At 34.1% G+C, this 20,307-nt stretch overlaps 4 protein-coding genes across 4 annotated transcripts; 2 read left to right on the forward strand and 2 right to left on the reverse strand.

Moving 5' to 3' along the window:
* Window positions 1–253: 253 nt before the first annotated feature.
* Window positions 254–5,348, reverse strand: LOC108194115 (probable alkaline/neutral invertase F). The gene is made up of 5 exons (XM_017361017.2): window positions 4,956–5,348; window positions 3,260–3,734; window positions 2,444–2,875; window positions 1,200–1,758; window positions 254–803 (listed from the first exon to the last, which is right to left on the reverse strand). Exons 2-5 carry the CDS (start codon window positions 3,692–3,694, stop codon window positions 484–486), a joined length of 1,746 nt encoding a protein of 581 aa, XP_017216506.1. The 5' UTR covers window positions 3,695–3,734; window positions 4,956–5,348; the 3' UTR covers window positions 254–483.
* A 731-nt stretch (window positions 5,349–6,079) lies between these two features.
* LOC108223437 (uncharacterized) lies at window positions 6,080–6,463 on the forward strand. The gene has a single exon (XM_017397712.1). It carries the CDS (start codon window positions 6,080–6,082, stop codon window positions 6,461–6,463), a length of 384 nt encoding a protein of 127 aa, XP_017253201.1.
* Window positions 6,464–7,903: 1,440 nt separating this feature from the next.
* On the reverse strand, window positions 7,904–14,067 carry LOC108205229 (triosephosphate isomerase, chloroplastic). The gene is made up of 9 exons (XM_017375095.2): window positions 13,778–14,067; window positions 12,740–12,766; window positions 11,527–11,596; window positions 10,774–10,897; window positions 10,174–10,258; window positions 9,902–10,034; window positions 9,541–9,714; window positions 8,991–9,073; window positions 7,904–8,260 (listed from the first exon to the last, which is right to left on the reverse strand). Exons 1-9 carry the CDS (start codon window positions 13,973–13,975, stop codon window positions 8,204–8,206), a joined length of 951 nt encoding a protein of 316 aa, XP_017230584.1. The 5' UTR covers window positions 13,976–14,067; the 3' UTR covers window positions 7,904–8,203.
* A 2,583-nt stretch (window positions 14,068–16,650) lies between these two features.
* LOC108205463 (translocon-associated protein subunit alpha) lies at window positions 16,651–20,053 on the forward strand. Its single transcript, XM_017375428.2, has 8 exons — window positions 16,651–16,814; window positions 16,986–17,153; window positions 17,249–17,299; window positions 17,540–17,628; window positions 18,358–18,435; window positions 18,552–18,755; window positions 19,433–19,504; window positions 19,694–20,053. The coding sequence occupies exons 1-8, from the start codon at window positions 16,751–16,753 to the stop codon at window positions 19,736–19,738; spliced, it is 771 nt and encodes a 256-aa protein (XP_017230917.1). The 5' UTR covers window positions 16,651–16,750; the 3' UTR covers window positions 19,739–20,053.
* The last annotated feature ends 254 nt before the right edge of the window (window positions 20,054–20,307 follow it).

Consider the following 20,307-nt stretch of genomic DNA (forward strand, 5'->3'; position numbering starts at 1 on the left):
TAAAATTAAATATATTTATTTATGAAATTTGGATTGATTCGATTTAAATACAATTTGTTCAAATTAATAATTTCAAACATTTCATATACTAGTTAAAATTAATAGCTTTAACACATTCTATATGCAAGAATCTTTTAATAAGATGCTACACTTTTTCTTTTTCTTTTTGCTAAGTTTTTTTTAAAAAAATTGCCAAGTAAGATGCTACACTTTGGTTTTTTGAGTGTGCAATTTATAGTCTTTTTCTCACTACTTTCCCCCATCACTCAACAAACTGGAATTCTTCTACACATGACATCGGTGTGCAGAATAGTTAGATCATGCAAAACGCAGAGACACATCAACTGTCCTTCTTACTAGATCTTACCAATGTAGTCTATGATAAAAATTCAAACTCAAAAATAAAGTGCACCTGTAAATGTAATGGATTATACTACAGACAATATTTCAGTTCTTCTTGATTCTTCATCCATCAGAATCCTGCTACTTTGTTCTCCGCAATTTATCATCAATACTGCATGAGGCTGCTCTTCGCCTCGGTAACTTCATGGGAATGTCTGCCCCCAGAGATATCATGTTCATATGAGAAGGGTCTTCCAACAACTTCTTTGCTACCAAGTAACCAGCAATGGACCATGTCTGCTGCTTGCGTGCTTGTTTTCCAATGTAGCGACCAGTCTTGCCATCATAATATTCTGGCCAACCATCTCCCGAAAGCCTCTTTTCAATTAGCTCAATAGCTTCCTTTGCTATTTTAAGACGTCCGGTCTTGATAGATGCAGCTGTAAGGAGCCACACAAGCACTGGAACCACAACAATTTAAGAGCATGGAAGTCATCAATCAGGAGTGTACATGTTAGAAATTTATAAAGGGAGTCTTATTTATTTGTTTGATGACTCTGTCCAGAATGTATCTGGAAGAGTACATTAAGACACTAAAGAGTTCCTGCAACGTAGATAGTACAAAAAAGTGAAGTAAAGACCCCCTTAGTCCAACATTATAGAGTTCCAGCAATGCAGTAAATCAGATATGATCAGAGCAGGTATTCAAATTAATTTTATTAGCACTGTAAGGTGAGGGTAAACTATGACCAAGACCCCTAGCCCTCAAAGAAGAAAAATCTGGAAATGAAGGCTTCCAGAAAGTTTATAGAAAACCCAGGGTAAAAAATGAGCTGCCATATGAATTGTAATGTTACCTGGCCAAGAACCGCCATTGTGATAACTCCATCTTGTATTCTTTGGATCACATCCTGTCAAAATCTTCCACTCTTTACCTTCTATAGCCGGATAACAGGCCTTCACAGGCATTTCTCCAATCAACTCTGCCCAACGTGCTTCAATGAGGTCCATGATTGCATTGGACTGATCACGATCTGCTAAGGATGCCAAAATCGCCACACAGTTACCCAAGCAAAACCAACGAAAATCCATTTTGGAAGGACCAACATTCCCGATGAAGTAACCACCACACTGTGGCATAAAATCAAAGATCCATTCTGGAAGAGAATCTGGAATCACATTGAACTTGTTGACAGCAGTATGAGAATATTCTTCTGTTTTATACCTATATATATCATTCAGCTGCTTAAAATCTAACCAAAAGTAACTTCTCATGTGATATTTTAATGCATCAAGACGCTTCCTTATTCTGTCTACAAATTCCTTCCCCTCAGCATCCTGCTTCAGTAATTCTTGAGCACATCTCAAGGCCATAAAGAAAAGTGCCTGTATTTCAATTGGATACCCATATACACCCTGCAATACATATAATGTATATAGTCAGATGAAGAGAATAAAGAATATACTGAAAAATACTTTGCAGGTTGTGCTTTGTGAAAAATCAAGGTCTTTTAGTACATGATACAACATAGTGCATGCCCAAATTAATTGAAGACCGACTATTCTCAAGTCAGAAAATGCTGAGAGCAGGATTAACCTCGTAAAGTAAATTTATTGGAACGTGTAAATTGTTTTAGAGCAGACCTAAAGACAGACAATCTACATACACCAAATAGCAAGTACATTCTAAAGTTGACATGAAATCTTGGACCCAGAATCTAAATTCAGCAAATAGTTTATGTTAATGCATCATAAATTGCTAAAGTAACATCAGAACTTGGAAGTAAAAGTTTAAATGCATAGTAATAGCATTGAAAATTACTAATAAAAAAGTATGAAAATTTTCGAATGGAAGACCTGGTATATGTGTTACTGCAGAGCCAGGAGCATGACATGTGCAAGTTAAATTCGGAACTGAAATTTGATCTCCTTACTAATTTATTAACAAATGACCAGCTTACACATGGTCCCAGATATCTGTTTGCAAAGATGCAGACAATTTACCCAATACAGTAAAAATCTGGGATTTTAGATGACTTGAAATGGAATTAAGAGCATAGAGTGAAATATTCATAACACATAGGAGTATTTAGAAACTTACCATTCTCCTATCAATCATACAGCATCCATCAGCACAAAGAAGAGTAGGGAATGTGTCAAAACCCTCTGAAAGGCATAGACTCAGTATTAAGCGCATACCCTTCTGGCATTCAGGCTTTTCAGCCAACGAATCGTCTCCTGTTGACTTTGTGTATGCTCGTAGTAATATGATCCACCAGAATCCGGAATCAATAGGCGCCACTCTTCCAATTGCACTCTCACCAAAATCAGCCACTAAGGTTTCTTTGTTCTTGACAGGGTCATTTACTACTTTAAAACTAGCAGGCATCACACCCTCCCCAAGATGAAAGCAATCTATCTTTTTCTCTGAAGACTGGAGGCGAATAGCCTTCAAGAGAAAATTCTTGACAATCTCCGCCTCTTTATGCATTAGAAATGCCAGTGCACTAGGGACAAAGTCTCTGACAAACACCTGAAGAAGTTGAATGAATAAAACAAGTCAACATTTTCATTCCACCAAATATATAAAAAGCAGAATATTGCAGGGAGGGAATTGGATAATTATGAAATTGGCTAACTTATCGAACATGTATGAAATTTGAAGGGGTTGGGGGAGGGAGCAACTTCGTTCAAGACATATAATGTTAGAGAGCTCTGATATGGCCAATCATATAATCTCATAAAAAAAAAGCCTACAGTAATTGAAGGTGCAATTAATAGTAAAAACTTTGCACCAGTAATAGATCGAAGCCTCGTAAACAAACATGATAAAAATGTAAGACCGACCAAAAGGCAATGAACTGTGACTATGATAAACGCTAATGGCCTTGACAAGGATAAGGCATGCATAAATTACCTGATCATAGTTAAGTTTCTCCTCAGAACTATCCATTGCTGCAATAGTCCCAATTGCTTTGCCGCGAAAATGCAGTTTTGCACGCTTCAGTGCTTCCCAAGCCTCAGAAATCATTGGGGAAGTTTCATGCCCCTCCGCTGAACTTGTAGTATCAGAATCAGACTTCACAGTGGAAGAAGGCAAGGCATCAGAATGGGGTAGTTTGGAAGTGCTGTCTGTTTCGGATGACATTTGATATGAAAAGCATTTCAGATCAGAAAATGATATTTTATCTAAGGATAGCCGGCTTCCCAGCCTATCCCCTTCCTTTTTTAATAGCCTTGGCTGTTGAGGGAATTTCGAGAAATCAAATTCATCAAGTTCAGACACAGTACATGGTGTCTCCACATTATTCACAAACTCAGTTAGAGTCACATCTGCTGAAGGAGTAGTCATTCCGGAAATTTCAATTGGCAAATTCAGTTACCTCCAGAATCTGCATATATTGTACAGGAAAACAGAATTTAATTATACAGACCTATGCAAACATAACTTTAATGATGAGATACTAACTACTAAACATTTAAACATGTTGTGAGCATTAAAATTGAGTCTGTAAACAAATAAACTTTTCCTCTCAAAGCTTTTCATCTAACAATGTATAATCATGAAATCTTACGCAAGATTGTACATACAGAACCACAAAACCGATCGCATCCCTCAATATGCATATTCTACCATTGACAAGACTACTTTATGTCTTTCTTCGTATAGTCTCAACAAGACAATAACTGTGAAAACTAGAATTAAGGTGTACATGCATCATTGTAAGAATGTACTAACTAAAAAGCCTCTAACAATTTGCAAGCAATTAAAACTGAATCTCACAACAATACAAAAGATTTCCAAAATACACATACATCTGTGATCAAACAATGTGTTAATCTTGAAATTTTACACAACATCATAATGATAGAACCGTTAATTAAAGCCCATTACAGAGACATTTCTGTCATCAACAAGACTACTTTACGTCCTTTTTTGTGTAACTAGAATTTCTTTTTTCTTCAAAAATTACAAGTCCAATGAGGATCATGCAAATATCATAGAACTAGTTATATTGTCATCACCTTCAATCTCTACCCAAAAAATTGAAATCCCAGAAGGTTATACAAGAATTATATCAAGATAACAATACCCCAGAACACAAAAAGCTCAGAAACACAATTATGAAGCAAGAAAATATGGCAAGAAGGAAAAAAAATGTAGAAAATCGATATAAATAACTTATACTACTAGTAAGAGTCCTTGTACATATAAATATACACGAGAAACATGCAAATAGTAGTACAGTATCATATATCACCTTGAATCTTACTAAAAATGAAATACCAGCAAATTATACAAGGAATTGAATCAAGATAACATAACCCCATAAAGCAGAAGAAAAAAAAACAGAAGAACGCATATCAAAAAAGAAATTCAAGAAAAGATGGCAAGAATGAAAAAGAAAATGCAGAGTGAAAATAGGAGCATACTAGTAAGGATCATGCAAATAGCGTGCAAGTAGTATATACGTTGTTATCACCTAGAATCTTGGCAGAAACGCAGAAGATTATACAAGATTGATTCAAGATAACAAAAACCCAGAAGGCAAACAACTTAAAAACACAAGAGAAATCAAGTAAATGCAGAGTGATGAAAATCAAGAACTTACAAAAGGTTTGGAGAGAGGCTTTGAGTGATCACTATTGAGAGAGAGAGACGGAGAGAGATATCTCTCTGGGGGCGAGAGAGAGATCACGTCCAGGGTCCAGCTTGTGAACTTATATAGCAATGGGGTATATATATAGAGGTCAGTCAGGAGGTGGGGTGAAAGCATAGATACACGTAAATTGTATACTTTTATATTGCGTCACCCCTTTTCTGCGGAAATTAAAAAAGGTTCGGAGTTTTTCGGCTAATTTAACTGAATGGACCTTTATTTTATCTATCTGGTTTTCTTTTCCCTTAATATTATAAAAAATTAATTTACATAAGAGCTACGGTATATATTTTTACCATAATTTTATTAAATTAGATGTAAATATTTTTTTCTCAAGAATCATCGTTCTAGGTAGATATATTATTAAAAAAACCCCAATTTAATTGATATTTCATTATTCGTGAATACAAATTATAATTTTTATTTATGTTGTAGAGGATCTATTTGATATTTTTCTCTAACATGTTAGAAATTTATTACATGTACCGATTTTCAGTATGATATCACACCTTTGGTCTTGAAATTTTGATTATTGGATCCTGAAAATTCTAATGAGAAAAATGTTGAAATATAACATAACATTTATTTTTTCTTATAACATCTTAAATTTTATATGGACTCGTCTACAATTTAAAATTAAGGAATCGTCTTTGTAATTGATTACTAATATTTTCTAGAACCAGCTCAGACCAGACTCGAATATCTCTGCCCTTGTGGAGCAGGATGTCATTGTTAATTATGTTTTTTCTGCTAATTCCTGAATCCTGATGGATACTATGAACAGGGATACTGCTATTGATTGAGTGTGTAGTCATGTATATCTACTTGTTGCTATCTTTCTGGGCCATGGAGGGTAGATATACAATTAAGATACATAATAATGTGCAAGCCAAGAGAGGCCTACATGTAACAAGTGGACATCACCTCTAACACTCTTCAAAATTCAAGAATACTTCAACTATACTATTAACAAACTACCAAATCTCAGTACCACACGTTAATATTGTAAGTGACATATGATATTCAACTCCTTTAAACTTGCTTGAACTTCCAGTTCTACTCTAAGAAAGAAAAAGATGTCTCATAAGAGAAGCAGGACATCCCAGGTGATACAAGTGTTCTCACTGAATCCCATGCCATATCCAGTGCTTCTGATATTAGCTGTGATCTTTATCTTTCTTGGTATTCAATGGTTTCTGTCGTATGAGTCTATGGTGGAGAGCGCGGAAGAAAACTTTGGCTGGATACTGATGGCCACACCAGTAGTTCTAGTGTTTGCTGTGAAATGGCTGTCTTCTGTAGAGAATCCAGAGAGCTTTTTTGGGCAGGACAGGCGTCGCAGGATGAATTATGCTGGTTCGTCTGAAGGAGGTTTTCCATGGGGTGTGGCCGCGATGATTGTGCTGGTGCTTGTGCTGCTGCAATATCAATCTAGCTTTCTTGAAAGTTGGTTTGTTTGATACTGCCTCAAAGATCAGGTAGCCTTGCTTCGAAAGTTACTTAAAATGATGATCAGTTGTTGTCAGTTCATTTTGTGAGCTATGAAATTTACTTTGCTTCTGTACTATCAAAGATTCTTACTTCTATCTTCAATTGTATGGCTGATATTGTGTAGAATCTTGGTTTGTATCAGAGTTATAACAAGACAGGTTACTCAAACTAGTTAATTAGGTTTTCTTTAGTAAAGACTCTTTAGGGATAGAAGATATTATAAATTTATAATCTGTCTTTTAAGTTATACTACTCAACAATTAAAAGCATGTTAAAGAACTAAATCAAGCATATCCAGTATATTACACCGCTAGGTAGAACTAGGGAGGATAAAATGTAAGCGGACATTACCCTTACATGCAACAAATAATTTTATCGATCTATAGTACAAGCAATTCAATATATAAACACGAAAATGCTCAAGCACAAAGGTTGCAGACTTGCAGACCCTAAAATACTTTAACTGGAATCAAGAAGTTTAGTCCGGAAATAACATGTATACAGAGGGAAACAGCAGCTTGGTTTCCTTATAAACTAATAATCTGAGCCGAACCACTTTGAATGGAATGAAGACTGATAAGAAACCAAAATCAGAAGCACCACCAGCAGAACAGCGACGCCCCAGGGGGAGGCCCCTGACCGCTGTCCCAAATCCTGCCGGGGTTGTTGAATCCTCCCCCAGAAATTAAATTTTCCACTGGGAATGAGACTAGAACGCATAAGAAAGATCAAAAAAACTGGGACCAGTAAGAGGACAAACTGAAAACTTATCTTATGATTGTTGAGCTGAGATTTAAAGGTTGTGTATTGAGATACTGATAACAAAAAGATGACAATGGCAAAAATTGCAAGCAGCGGGAGTGGAGGACTAGAGACGTTGTACAGAGTTTGAGTCGTCCAGCTTTGTTTCCATTCCGGACCTCTTCTCTTCGGATACACCCAGTCCATCTCTCTCAATCTCTCTCTCTAATCTCTTTCTAGTTCCTCTCCCTTATGTGCCTGATGCATATAGAATATATAGATAGGAATAGACTGGGCTTACTTTGTATCCGAGTAGCCTTTGGAATATATGCTAGGAGTAAGGATTCTATCTTGCTTTATCTTTGAACTGATTCCCACTCAAGCAGCTATTTCTTAACTATATATAAATGGACTACTGAACCGAGACAACTCGACAAAGTTCTACACAATATTCCTTTATTATCAATTTATCATGTGTAATCTATAATATCATACTTTACATTTGTAATCTATAACATCAAGGTTCTGGAATGCTTAAACCAGGTGGCTACCTAAAGGCATCAGGCATCACTACTTATTCTATCATTCCTTTACAAAAGAGTAAAGGATTATCCTCCTCTTTTTCCCTTATAGATCAATTCTACTAGGATATTTAATGCATCACAAAATCATAAAATTTATAATTTTTTAATATAGTCGCAGTTCATCTCAGTAACAGCCAACATACAATTCTCATTTAAACAGTGCAGCACGCAATGGCAGTAATTAAACTCCCATTCATTCTATTTCGTGAACACTTTTCAGTTATAGGGCTGAGCAGCTCGGCTCATATCCCAATTGGTTATTTTTTGGCATGAGGAAGGGGGAGAAAAAATTATTAAAACCTAGCAAACTAGTTTGTTCTTCGCTTGATGCATACATCTGAAGAAGGCTTTTTAACAAACTTTGAAATCAAAACACCACAAAGATCAAGCAGCCACCTTCTTTGATGTTACAGAATTGATAATTGTTGCAAATTCAGGGCCCTGCACAATGGAAACCAAGCATGTTAGTCCTGCATTGTGTAACAAGCAAGATCAGACAATACGTATCCCTTTTATCTACTCTCCTATACAGAACAAGGGTCTTAAAACCTGTTTGTTTTCTTGTCAAGCAGTCGATTATCTAAATACTCGTCACAAATATTCCCAATAAAACTGCAACTGCAGTACAGACTACAGTAATTAACTATATAAAGAACTCACTTATGTAGTAAAACTTATTTTATGTTGAATTTTCTATATGGTAACTTTGCAAGTATAAAGACCTAGAAATGAAAATTTAGAAATTAATCTTCTGTTTTCCTGTATTGTTTATTGTTTTCCTAAGAGCAAGCCCAATGTGGTGTGCTATACTTGGTGCTATAGATATAGCACCAGAAACAAAATTCATCAATCCAGTGTCATGATGTGCTAACATAGCACAGTGCTAAAGTTTGTGCTATATACAGAATAAAGTTATAGGTGGAGCAATATTTGAAGTGTGGGGTAGTTGGAATTTCTAAATTTGTATCCAAAAGTGTGAAATATTTGTAAGTAGTTAAATTTGAAACAAGATTCAGAACAATGCATTGGAGTCAAGGTGCTACTTCAGTACCAAAAAGGCAAAAACCACTATCTGGTGCTAAAACACAACAATAGCTCCATCGTTATTTAGCACAACCACTGGACTTGCTCTAACAACAATATATAGACTGCATACGACAATGAACGGTACCTTCAGTGAAGCACCACCAACAAGAAACCCATCAATGTCTTCTTCTTTAGCCAGTTCGGCACAGTTGCCCCCATTAACAGATCCTGAAGAAAATATTAGCATTCTTAATGAATACGAAACATAATGGTAGCTGTAGCAATTCTCAGATTCTGGAACATTAGTTATATGAGATGTGATGTAGACACTTAGAGCTTGTTTGCCTGGGCTTTAAGCGCAGGTTTAAAGCCATTTTCGACTTTAAGCTGAAAAATGTATGTTTGTGTAATAAATTAGAAGATGCCTTAAAGCCAAAAGTTGGTAGGATGTACTTTTTCAATCAACTTGTTTATATTTATGAATTTTTTTAATAGAAGTCGATTTCAACACTAAAATAAATAGCCTATCAAATTTAATTTTATTATCATATTTTTAATAACTCGTAAGTCGCCTATAATATAAGATTACCCAAACAGTCAATTTAAACTGAGCACTTGTCACATTAAGTCAATGCAACTCTGCAAGTAATATGTCATCATTTTAAGCCTCCCCAAACGGGCTCTTAGAAACAAACCTCCATAGATTATACGTGTCTTAGAAGCAACATCTGCTGAAACATTCGTCTTAAGCCAATCACGAACAGCTTGATGTACTTCCTGAGCTTGCTGTGGCGAGGCAACTTTGCCAGTTCCAATTGCCCATACAGGTTCATACGCAATCACAATTTTATCCCAACTGGGAACAACATCTGTGCATCATTGTTGTCAGCATAGTGAGTATTTACTAGAGCTAATTGTCACTATCTATTGCATAGACAATTTAGTTTATAAACACAATAGCCTCCTGGATATAGATAATTGTGAATATTTACCATACATAGGTTTCACTATTTATAGCATGAATACTGAAAATAGACATCAAGCGAGATATCTTGCCTGCATAGGCTTTTAATTGTCTGAAGCAAACATCAAATGTCTTTCCTCCTTCTCTTTCTTCTAATAGTTCACCAATGCAAGCAATTACACCAACATCCTGACTTAAGGCATACGCAGCCTTCTTTCCTATGAACTGAACAAGGCAGAGTTTAGTCATATTATATGTACAATCTAATACATCAGCGGCATCAGCGATAGACTGAAAGTAAGATAGTCAAAGCGTAGAAGGTCATACATTTAAATCAAAGTTAAAAGTATTAGCAAACTCTTACTTGATCATCTTCACCAATTACATGTCTCCGCTCTGAGTGCCCAAGAATGACCCACTTGCATCCAATATCTTTCAATTGCTCAATGCTACAAAGCAACAAGTTAAATTTGAACAATAACAGTGTGGGATATGGCATATGAGTTCAATATAGAACTTTAAGCATGCATAAATAGTCTAAACAAAGAAATTGCTTGAAAATAGTATATGTCAGATGGAATTTCTTGGGGGTCACGTATTAACAAAATGCCAATTTGCAGGCAACAGTTCTTAATACTAAAATAAGTGACAACAAACACCTTCTGGTAGAAATTATACTTTAAGAATACGAGACATAAAAAAGAGATTTAAATTAACCAAGTACACTAAATGCCACAGTTCACTATAAATAAACAAATAGAATGTTCAAAGAGAGGGAAAAAAGGGCAAAAAAGCAAACTCGGGTCTTAAAAGGAAATCATGTTTGAGGAGTAAGTATTAGTAGAGGTTGAATTTAAAGGAAATTGCCCGAGCTCAAAAAAGCCTCATACAGAAGCATTACCAGTTCCTTATTGTGTAACTCATCTATGCAAAGGGATAACAGCTTATGGATGAGAAAGCATACCTAATTTCTCCGGTAAATGCTCCTCCTTTTCCAATCCAGGAATTCTGGGCAGCTATGTCAATCTTGTCAGTTAAAGAGTTCTTTACTTGATCAATATACACAAAGGGTGGCGATACTACAACATCTGTGAAATTCAAATAATAAGCCTGAGTTTTAGACAGTCTGGGAAGCAATCTAATAAGAGATTTAAGAGCAAGCATCAAGAGCTGGGGAAAATAAAGTCAGATAATTAGATACAAAGCAGATGGAAGAGAGCTGATATCAGAGAATGGAGTGATTACATATGTACATATACAAAGTGTCTCTCTAAGATGTATCCAGTATCCACTAACATATAAATCTCAGCATTCCACTCAAATTAGTCTAATTGCACTATACATAATTGTTTGACAGTAATGTTGCATAACATACCCAACATCTAATAATGTATATTATTACGTCTTCTCAAGCTTAACTTGCACACAACTGTAATCTACAAATATACTGACTTGCACGTCTTACTAAGAAAACTGAATTCAGATATCATTATATAAAGATCCAACTTAACGCAATAGCAATCTAACTAAAGGTGATGTCGATCACAGATACTGTTGGTTTTTAAATAAGTCCCTCAGTTTGGACATTCTAATTCAATCTTTATCAATCAAGGGTATTTACAACTCAGAGAAAGTTATCATGGATATACTATCAGTACATTTATCTGTATCTCAGATACCTAATATTATGATACATCAAAAGAAGAGGAAATCTCACCAACATCTGCTTCCAATGTTGAGCTGTTCAAATCTGTGACAAGCTTGCTAATAGAGTCTTTTGTCCCATTCTAGATCAGATATCAAAGAAACAAGTCAGACAACCAAGAAAACAAAACTTAAATGATTGTTGCTTGCTGTTTGATGTATCCCAAAGTGTATTGATAACACCAAACAGCCCATATAAGTATAGATCACGCAAGTATGTAAGATATAACACAGAAATATTAGTTAAAATTAAATATCTGAGAGGTTCCATTACTATATGACTTATACTTTTATACGTGCTTAACAATCATAACAAAATAAAATCTCATAGTAGTCCACATTAATCTTATGTCCATTAAAGACTAAAGTCGGTGTTCTAGACAAATATATTTCACACATTGGCTTAACAAGTTTATATCATAAGAACCTTGCAGGCTTCTAGCAGTTGATTTCCTAGTACATTACGCATCTCTCTCCTAAGGAGACATTTGGACGAATCATATGATTATCAAATCATCTACTTAAGACGACAGGCTGATTTACTTATTTATTTAGATTTTTTCTTTGCTTACTTGACACTCTTTCTGCTTTATTAATTTGCAACACATGGAAAAGAGTTTATACTGATTCTTATGTATCATATACGATACCATGAAAGATACATCAAATGAAAAGTTTATATATATATATATATATATATATATATATAGGCCAACATTCCAGAGAGGGACTCCTTATATGGAGTTACATAGTGCGCCACTATAAATCATCAATTTTATTATAAATTCTGTTATATAATACATATAAAACGTGATTCTAATATAAAATACTATAAAATAAATCTATTTTAAGTAATTTAACACTTAAAATTTGATTAAAAAAAGTATATTTTCGAAACTGATTCTACAACAGAATAATTCTGGATGATTATTATTCTGTTATAGAATCATGTTGAGATATTGCATAATTTTAGATGATCTTTGGAATAAAAAAATTGTATAACTTCGTTTTCGGTTTAATAATCAAAATTTGCAATTATATTTCATAAAAAATATAATAGAATATATATTATGTATATATATATAATGGTGTGCTACGTAACTCTGTATAAGAGGGTATGCTATGGAGTGCTACCCTATATATATATATATATATATATATATATATATATATATATATATATATATATATATATATAACTTGAAGTGGTAGAAGAATATACTTACACATTTCCAATTGCCACCAACGAAGAACTGCAACAAAAAAGTAAGGCCAACTATTAACGATTGTTTTGTAGTAAAAATAATGGAGATTGTACAAGATTGCATGTCATTATGGCAAACAGGAACAAATCACCACAGAAGAAATTAGTAATAAAGAGTCATGAAGCGTATCTAGCTAATAGTTAATGTTCATGAAAAAGGGATGAATTATTAAAAGTCTATGCGGAGCTGGTCACCACAAATTCAGGATACATACAGGACGTAATACTTAGTGAGGCATTGGCATTTGGCACTTTAGATTAAAATGCTTGGTCATAAACAGATTTGATCAGGCATAAACTGCAATAAAGTTCAGTTCCAATTATATGAACGATCTTTGAGCTGGACCAATCATTTGCTTGGTGTTCAGCTCTTTGGTCAGGTTGAATGAGATTGGAAAGAAGGAAATAAAAAATGTACTATATTATGAGTTACGAGCAAGTAAAAATCAATTTCGGTTCCATCCTCCAATTCATTCATAAAATCATACCTGCAACTTCAACTCATCACAACCATCTACTACACAGGCCAGTGGTTAGAGTGTGAAATTGATAATTAGCATAGCTACAAGTGGTGAATTGTACTACAAAACGCAATTTGTCCTACTATGACCAGGGACCCTATACATATAATTCAAAGCCCAACAAGATTTTGCCAATGAAAAAGGAACCGTTGATAGCCTAGTGGCAAGCAAGACCACAATTTCGCATCTCATCCCCAATACTAAATATGTTTAATTAGCCAATTGAAGAAATGTAGTTCCCCTACAGTCTAAATATACAAAATCTCAATCCACCTACCCTAAATATCACCATAACAAATTAAGATGTACCTCAATCAAATCATAATCATTCCCACAGAAAAAATATCAAAATTCTTAGAATCCACAACAACCCCATCAAAATTCACCAAGAAAACTCAAAACATAACACAACCCCAACTCAAAAAATCAAATCAAGCACAAAAAACAAAACCCCGAGTGAAAAAAAATCAAAACTTTACCTTCCCTGAGCCGGCCATAGCTACCACACCTCTGCAAGCACCGGAACGGGAAGAAGAAACCCGGGTGAGATGAGAGTTGACATTCTGAAAGAAAGACTGGGTTGTTGAGACAGAAATGGAGTTGAGTTTTGGGCACGAAGATCGAGGCAAAGCAGAGTTGAGCTGGGAAAGAGAGGATGTAGAAACCACTGCTGCCATTGGTGCAAGCTGAGGGAGGCGAGTGTTGTCTGTGTGTGTGTTTGTAAAAGTGGTTGTACGCTTTGGGGGAAATATGTGGCGTTTGTATTTTGTGGATATATAGGGGGTTGGATCCTGTCCAGTGTCAACCCTTGAAACTTTACACTGCTGTGTTCAACTTTTATTTTCCAGATTTTTTTTTTGAAATATTTGAATATTCGATTCGTTAGTATTTTCTAATATGAATATTCAATTCAGATTTCAATAAATCTTAAATTGGGAAGTATTTAATATATTTTTAGGATTATAAGTATTAAATTTTAATTGAAATAACTAAATATCTTATTATTTTTATGAATATTATATATTTTGAAAAGTTCATGGTATTTCCTATTAAATCCCTCGATTAGAGTTAAGTTTAATGTAGAACACTTTTTTTAAAAAAAACATGGAGACCACTTATGTTATGCACGTAAAATATTTCATAAAAACATTGTAAAATGTATAGTTTTGCAAATCATGTTCTACGAAATCATTATTTCATTTAAAATCTCGAATATGATATAAGTTTTACATGATGTGGAACATTACAAAATATTTTGTTCTGTGAAATATGTTAATTTGCAGAACATTTGTTCAACTTGCAGAACACACATTATTTACTTATTAAACATAGATGATATTCAACAATTTTAATGAATACATCATATTTGTGAGACATATTTTACAAAACAATGTATTTTATCGTGTTTTGATTAAGAACATACGTGGTCTCCGAGGTTTTCAGCAGTCTTCATAAAACTTTCCTCTAAATAAATGATTAGATATATAAGAATAATATGTGAAGCAAGAGGGAAGTTCACAGTTCAGCAATTACGATCGAGAAAGCCAATTCATTTGAATAAAGTTTTTGTACTTTTAAAATCTTATCGTATAAAGATGTAAAATTAGATGTTTAAAACTTGATTTATGAAATTTGTAAGTAGATATTTCCTTTACCAAATTGAAAAATACTCTTAATCAAATTGGTGGTTTAAGAAATATTGACACTCAAACCTGAATTACCTAATTTTTATACATTCAATCTGGACACAAATGTCTAAGAGAATGTTATATGTCCTTAAAAACAGTTACAGACTACTATTAATGACACTATAACATTTCAAGTGTGACATTATAATGTTATGTCATTCAATCTCGACACAAATCTCAAAAAGCGTTATATATCCTTAAAAAAGGTTATAGAATTTTAATGACGCTATAATATTTCAAGTGTGATATTATAATATTGTGTTTGATTGAAATGAATAAAATGAAATAGTGAATTAAAAGGAAATGATAAGGGGTAGGAGGAGGACTTAGAAAAAAAGTGAATGGGTATATTTTTTTACGTGAGAGTGGGAGTTTTTCTATTTTGATTTACTCCACTGCCGTGATTGAACGAGAATCAAGAAGAGGCTCGTGGGATTGACGCGAGGGGGTAGGGATGACTATAATTTTGGGAGCGAACTCCAGATAAATATGAAGCGCATGGATACAAGTTAGGCCTTGGAATGAAAGACAATTTCAAATCCGTTTTGTCTCCGAACAAGGAAGTTATAAGTAATGCAACTATGAATCTCATGGAGAATTCGATCCTGGTTCACGATGAACGCTGACGGCATGCTTAACACATGCAAGTCGGACGGAAAGTGGTGTTTCCAGTTTGACAGAGAATATGTATAATTAAGAATGAAACATGCATTCACAAAATTGTGAGTTTGAGCTTAAAGTGTTAGGAATGGAATAAAAATTATAAACATTACTACTATATCATAATTTAGATTTCATTCCATTCTATTCCCTCATTTTCATTCACGCAAGTCAAACACAATATAATAGTATGTTGTTAGAAAATAAAATATACTAATTATATAAAATTTGCTATATCTACAAGACATTTGTCTTCAATCATATTGATTATATTTTAATTTTAATAATTAATATGTAACTATTATTTTAGATTGTTATAAATATAATATATCACTTGAATATTGTAATAAGTGATATGAAATCTTCTTACAGTTCTCTAGAGATTCAACAAATACATCCGACTATCAATATCAAACACTGGCTAAAAATATTGTCAAAAAGTCAACAGCACAATCCTACTGGAGTTATTTTTTTCATAATCTCTATAATTTCTTAAAATAAATATTCCTTATTTATAGCTAAATATTTTGTACGATTCGAGAGAACAAATTGACAAATTCAAAGTGTATTCCTCATCATACATCAATAACACACTAAACAGCAAAAATATTTGATATTTTTTAAAATTTTCTAGTAAATTAATAATTTATCTTAGCATAAATTAAAATTATAATTGTCACTATTAAAACTGCCCTCAACACAACAAACTGAAATTATAATATTATTCAAATACTTTTAATAAATAGAGTAATAGATAATCTATCTATAATTATACAGAAAAGCGTCTTAATTGGAGTACTTTTTTTTTTTTTTTTGACAAATATGGCTTATAGCCTTACATATGAGTATCTGTTCTACGAAACTCTCGGGGTGAGCCAGGGTCGAACCCATGACCTGGGACGACATTACTGCTATAAAAGCCTAAACGAAATCAGCCAATATCACGGTGACACGTCAATATTACTCGTCACAATTTTCATATTTTTACTAGTCAACAAAAAGATTTAGTAGAATAGTAGGTATCGATCGGCTCACTAAAATTCACATCAGACAGAAACACATCTCTCGTTCTTCTCGATTTCAGGCTGCAACTCATCTCAAGTCATGTCGATTAGGGTTTTATTACTTGTCGCTCTTCTCCTCTTCTCCGCTCCTCCTTTTCTCCGAGGTATAACTATCATTCTCAGATCTATATTTACATTGTTGTCTTGATATGACCCGATGCGATTTCGAATTTATTTGTTTATTTTATTTGTGTTGGATGAATCGGTTCAATTCAGTAATTCACTAATCAGACTATTATCTGGAATTTAATTATTTGTGTTTGGCGGCGATTTAGTTGTTAGATGTCAATCTGAGTCTGACACTGAGGTAGAGGTAGAAGCTGCGGAAGATGGAGGCGAGCTTGGGATTGTGGATGATGAGGTCCAGGATTATGGCGGTGGAAGTTTCGTTTCAGCTCCCGGTGTCGAAACAGTTTGCGTTTTCCCCAAAAATCCTTCTAAATGTCAGTAGGATAGTTTCGTTTGATTTTTTTCTCGTTTAACTAGATTTGTCTTTGTCGTATGAGAGACTTATTCGTATCTGTTTGTATATTTGCAGCTGTCGTTGCAGGGGAACCAACTGATCTTTTAATTGGACTGAAATATGAGGGTGATTTTTATTATCTTTGCAGTGGAATTCGTTGCTTTTGATGTTTCTATTTTGTTTTAGTATATTGTATTTACTTGGTAATAGTATATTACTTGGCTGATCTTTAATGTCCGCTTTATCAAAATGGGGTATTCACTATTGGGTTTCTTTTCTGTGATTTTTTATGTTTGTTATTTGGAGTGTTACTAAATCCATCCACGGCATGTGATTTCTCTTTTGACTATTGGATGCTTGAAACAGGTGAATCAAATCTAAATGTTGTTGCTGTTCAAGCAAGTATCCATCTTCCTTATGATCATAATCTGCGGGTTCAGAATCTTTCTTCACAGGTACTTTTGGAATCACTTAGTAGTGCATGCATATATCTTTTACTTGCATAATCTGTGTGTAAGCCCAGAAATTCTTTCGTAAAACTTTTTTTTCACAATTAAGTTGCAGGGTACATAAGTTCCCAACACCTACAGTTGAACCTCAATTAAGTAATAATCGATGAAGTAATATCCTCGATAAAGTAATAATTTTTTCTGGCCCCAACATAGTGTAGATAGTGTAATTTTACTCTTAATAAAGTTATAAACTCGAAAAAGTAATATTTTTCGTTGGTCCCAACGTTATTATTTTAAAGAGGTTTAACTGTATTTTATGCAATCATATACTCAATATCACTGGGAAGCTGTTAACATACATTATTTAATATCTTAATCATCACAGCTGAAGTAAGAAGGCAATCATAGGAACCAGAAATATAGACACATGATCAATTAAACTGGATTTTTCTGTAGAAATTATACTACTAAAATATTTTCCGTCTCAATTAAAGCTACTGTGAATCCTCGCATACAATGAGGGTGTTTGGTATTCCGCTAAGAGGCAAAAGTACCTACAAAGGTACACCCCCCTCTTGTAGGAAGAGGGTTCCTCAGAATCCCCTCTATATAAGCATTGGTAATTTGGACATAATTTCTCTGTTATTTAAGGTAGTAGTGGATGTATTTTCATTACTTTATAATGATTTTTCTGACATTGTTGCTCATGCATACCTCTTTCCTCCATGATAGGCTTTCAACAACGCCTCACTTTCTGCTTCAGCCCATGCGACGTTCCCATACACTTTTGCAGTCAGCAAATTTTTGCAGGTGGGTAATTTTATTCTTTCTTTTGAAGTGAGCATTCACTATCTTTTGCTTCCATGAGGACAACTCACCGATAAGTTGTTTTTGGGTAAGTGCTCAGTATATTTTTTTATTTGCAGGCTGGGACATTTGATCTTGTGGGGATCATTGTTTATGAGATAGACTCTACAGCATACCAAAGTACATTTTACAATGGTACCATTGAAGTTACTGAGGCTGGAGGTCCTCTAAGTGTTGAATCTGTATTTCTCTTCTCTCTTGCGGTAGCCTTGCTTGTCCTTCTTGGTTTGTGGGTTCGTACTCAGATTTCTCAATTCTCGAAGGTGATTTTTATGAGCTTTTGCTAAATTTATCCTTAATTTCAAGTTAACCTTGGGCAACTTCTGACTTGTAAGTCAGAATCTACTTATTTGTACCGTTTGTGTAACAAGTTAATTTCTAAATTATAAGCTAAAATCTGAGCTGAAAATCCTAACTCTTATTGCTGACTTGTTTTAATTCTTAAAATTTGACTTTAGAAAAATATATATGATCACATTAAAAGATGGTTTATAATATTCTATCATCATATCGCTTTTTTATACCTAATGAGTTGTAAATTACTAATGAATTTGTCCAAACAGATAAATTAGAAGTTACTTTTCGCTTATAAATAACTTTTTACTTATAAGTTATAAGTAATAAGTAACTTTTTACTTATAAGTTATAAGTAATAAGTAACTTTTTTTAAGTTAAGCCAAACGGCCCTTTGATATCCCACTTGCACTAGTGTTAATTCTACAGGGTACTGCCAGTAATCATGGAGAAGAAAGGGTTCTTTTATTTTCTTTCCTTATTAATGCCACACAAGAATTACAAATAACTAATGGGGAGGGGAAGTGGGAGGAGGGGGATTGGACCTGTCACTTCACTTTTAGTTTGTTTCCAAAAATTTTCAGATATAAGGAAATCATTTTAACAGTTCATGTCATCTATACTTCTTATCTTTTCCTTTACTTAGAAAACCAAGAGGGTGCAGAAGGTGGAAGTTGGCACTGAAACTACTACTGCTTCCATGGATGAATGGCTTGAGGTTTGTACAAGATGCATTATTAAATTTGGATCCTAGTTCTACTTTTTTAGCCTGACTATAAATTTCTCAGTATCCGCTTCTCAGAAATTGGAAATTCAGAGTAGACTACCTTTTTAAACAGCCAAAAAAAAGTCTATGAATTTTAAGAACATGCAGACATCTTATTATTTTACATGTCTTTTTGCTCAGGGAACTGCATATACTCAGTCTAACAAATCAAAGAAAAAGAAGTAGATCAGTTTTGAGGCCTGGTTTGGCTGACGGAATCAGTACAACTGATCTCTAGATTCTTGTAACTCAAGTTAGCCATATAGAAAGATTAAGGAAGCATCAAGGTGAAAGTGATGAAGGGGAGAGAGAGACTTGAATAGACTTGCCTTGCTGTTGTAGCATGACATAGAATCTTCTATGCTTTATTAGTTTCCACCTTGTAAAAGTCTCGAGTATTTTTCTCTCAACACAGAATTAACGTAAATTTCTTTTAGAAAAGATACAATTTTGTAAAAACTTGTTTATGCTGAGTGTGCCAATTTCTAGTTTTAGTTGGAAGTTAGTTTCTGCTTCAAACTGATGCTTGCCATTTACCAAACTTACTGTGTATGATGATTGATAGTGTTGGATGGAATAAGGGCGTGTTAAATAATTGGTTCTTACTGTAGTGGACCTATGTAAATGATTTTGTTCGCTGAGGCGGAGAAAAGAGAAAAGTAGTTGAGTGTTTGGTATACATCAAAATACACTCCTGATTGACGAGACTGAAAAACCTAAAGAAATGAACAGAAAAGGCCCGTTTTAAATATTTG

The sequence above is a fragment of the Daucus carota genome, chromosome 1 (assembly GCF_001625215.2).
Source record: "Daucus carota subsp. sativus chromosome 1, DH1 v3.0, whole genome shotgun sequence".
Lineage (NCBI taxonomy): Eukaryota > Viridiplantae > Streptophyta > Magnoliopsida > Apiales > Apiaceae > Daucus > Daucus carota.

What these genes read in the sequence shown, in the direction of transcription:
- LOC108194115 (XM_017361017.2), bottom strand. Translation starts at nt 3,694, where the DNA reads ATGACTACTCCTTCAGCAGATGTGACTCTAACTGAGTTTGTGAATAAT. An exon ending in AGAAACTTAACTATGATCAG is followed by an intron (nt 2,876 to 3,259) that starts GTAATTTATGCA and finishes CAACTTCTTCAG; the next exon opens with GTGTTTGTCAGAGACTTTGT. An exon ending in GTATGATTGATAGGAGAATG is followed by an intron (nt 1,759 to 2,443) that starts GTAAGTTTCTAA and finishes TATGTATTGCAG; the next exon opens with GGTGTATATGGGTATCCAAT.
- LOC108205229 (XM_017375095.2), bottom strand. Translation starts at nt 13,975, where the DNA reads ATGGCAGCAGTGGTTTCTACATCCTCTCTTTCCCAGCTCAACTCTGCT. An exon ending in GCATTTACCGGAGAAATTAG is followed by an intron (nt 10,259 to 10,773) that starts GTATGCTTTCTC and finishes GTTGCTTTGTAG; the next exon opens with CATTGAGCAATTGAAAGATA. An exon ending in ACAATTAAAAGCCTATGCAG is followed by an intron (nt 9,715 to 9,901) that starts GCAAGATATCTC and finishes AATGATGCACAG; the next exon opens with ATGTTGTTCCCAGTTGGGAT.
- LOC108223437 (XM_017397712.1), top strand. Translation starts at nt 6,080, where the DNA reads ATGTCTCATAAGAGAAGCAGGACATCCCAGGTGATACAAGTGTTCTCA.
- LOC108205463 (XM_017375428.2), top strand. Translation starts at nt 16,751, where the DNA reads ATGTCGATTAGGGTTTTATTACTTGTCGCTCTTCTCCTCTTCTCCGCT. An exon ending in CCCCAAAAATCCTTCTAAAT is followed by an intron (nt 17,154 to 17,248) that starts GTCAGTAGGATA and finishes GTATATTTGCAG; the next exon opens with CTGTCGTTGCAGGGGAACCA. An exon ending in CCATGGATGAATGGCTTGAG is followed by an intron (nt 19,505 to 19,693) that starts GTTTGTACAAGA and finishes CTTTTTGCTCAG; the next exon opens with GGAACTGCATATACTCAGTC.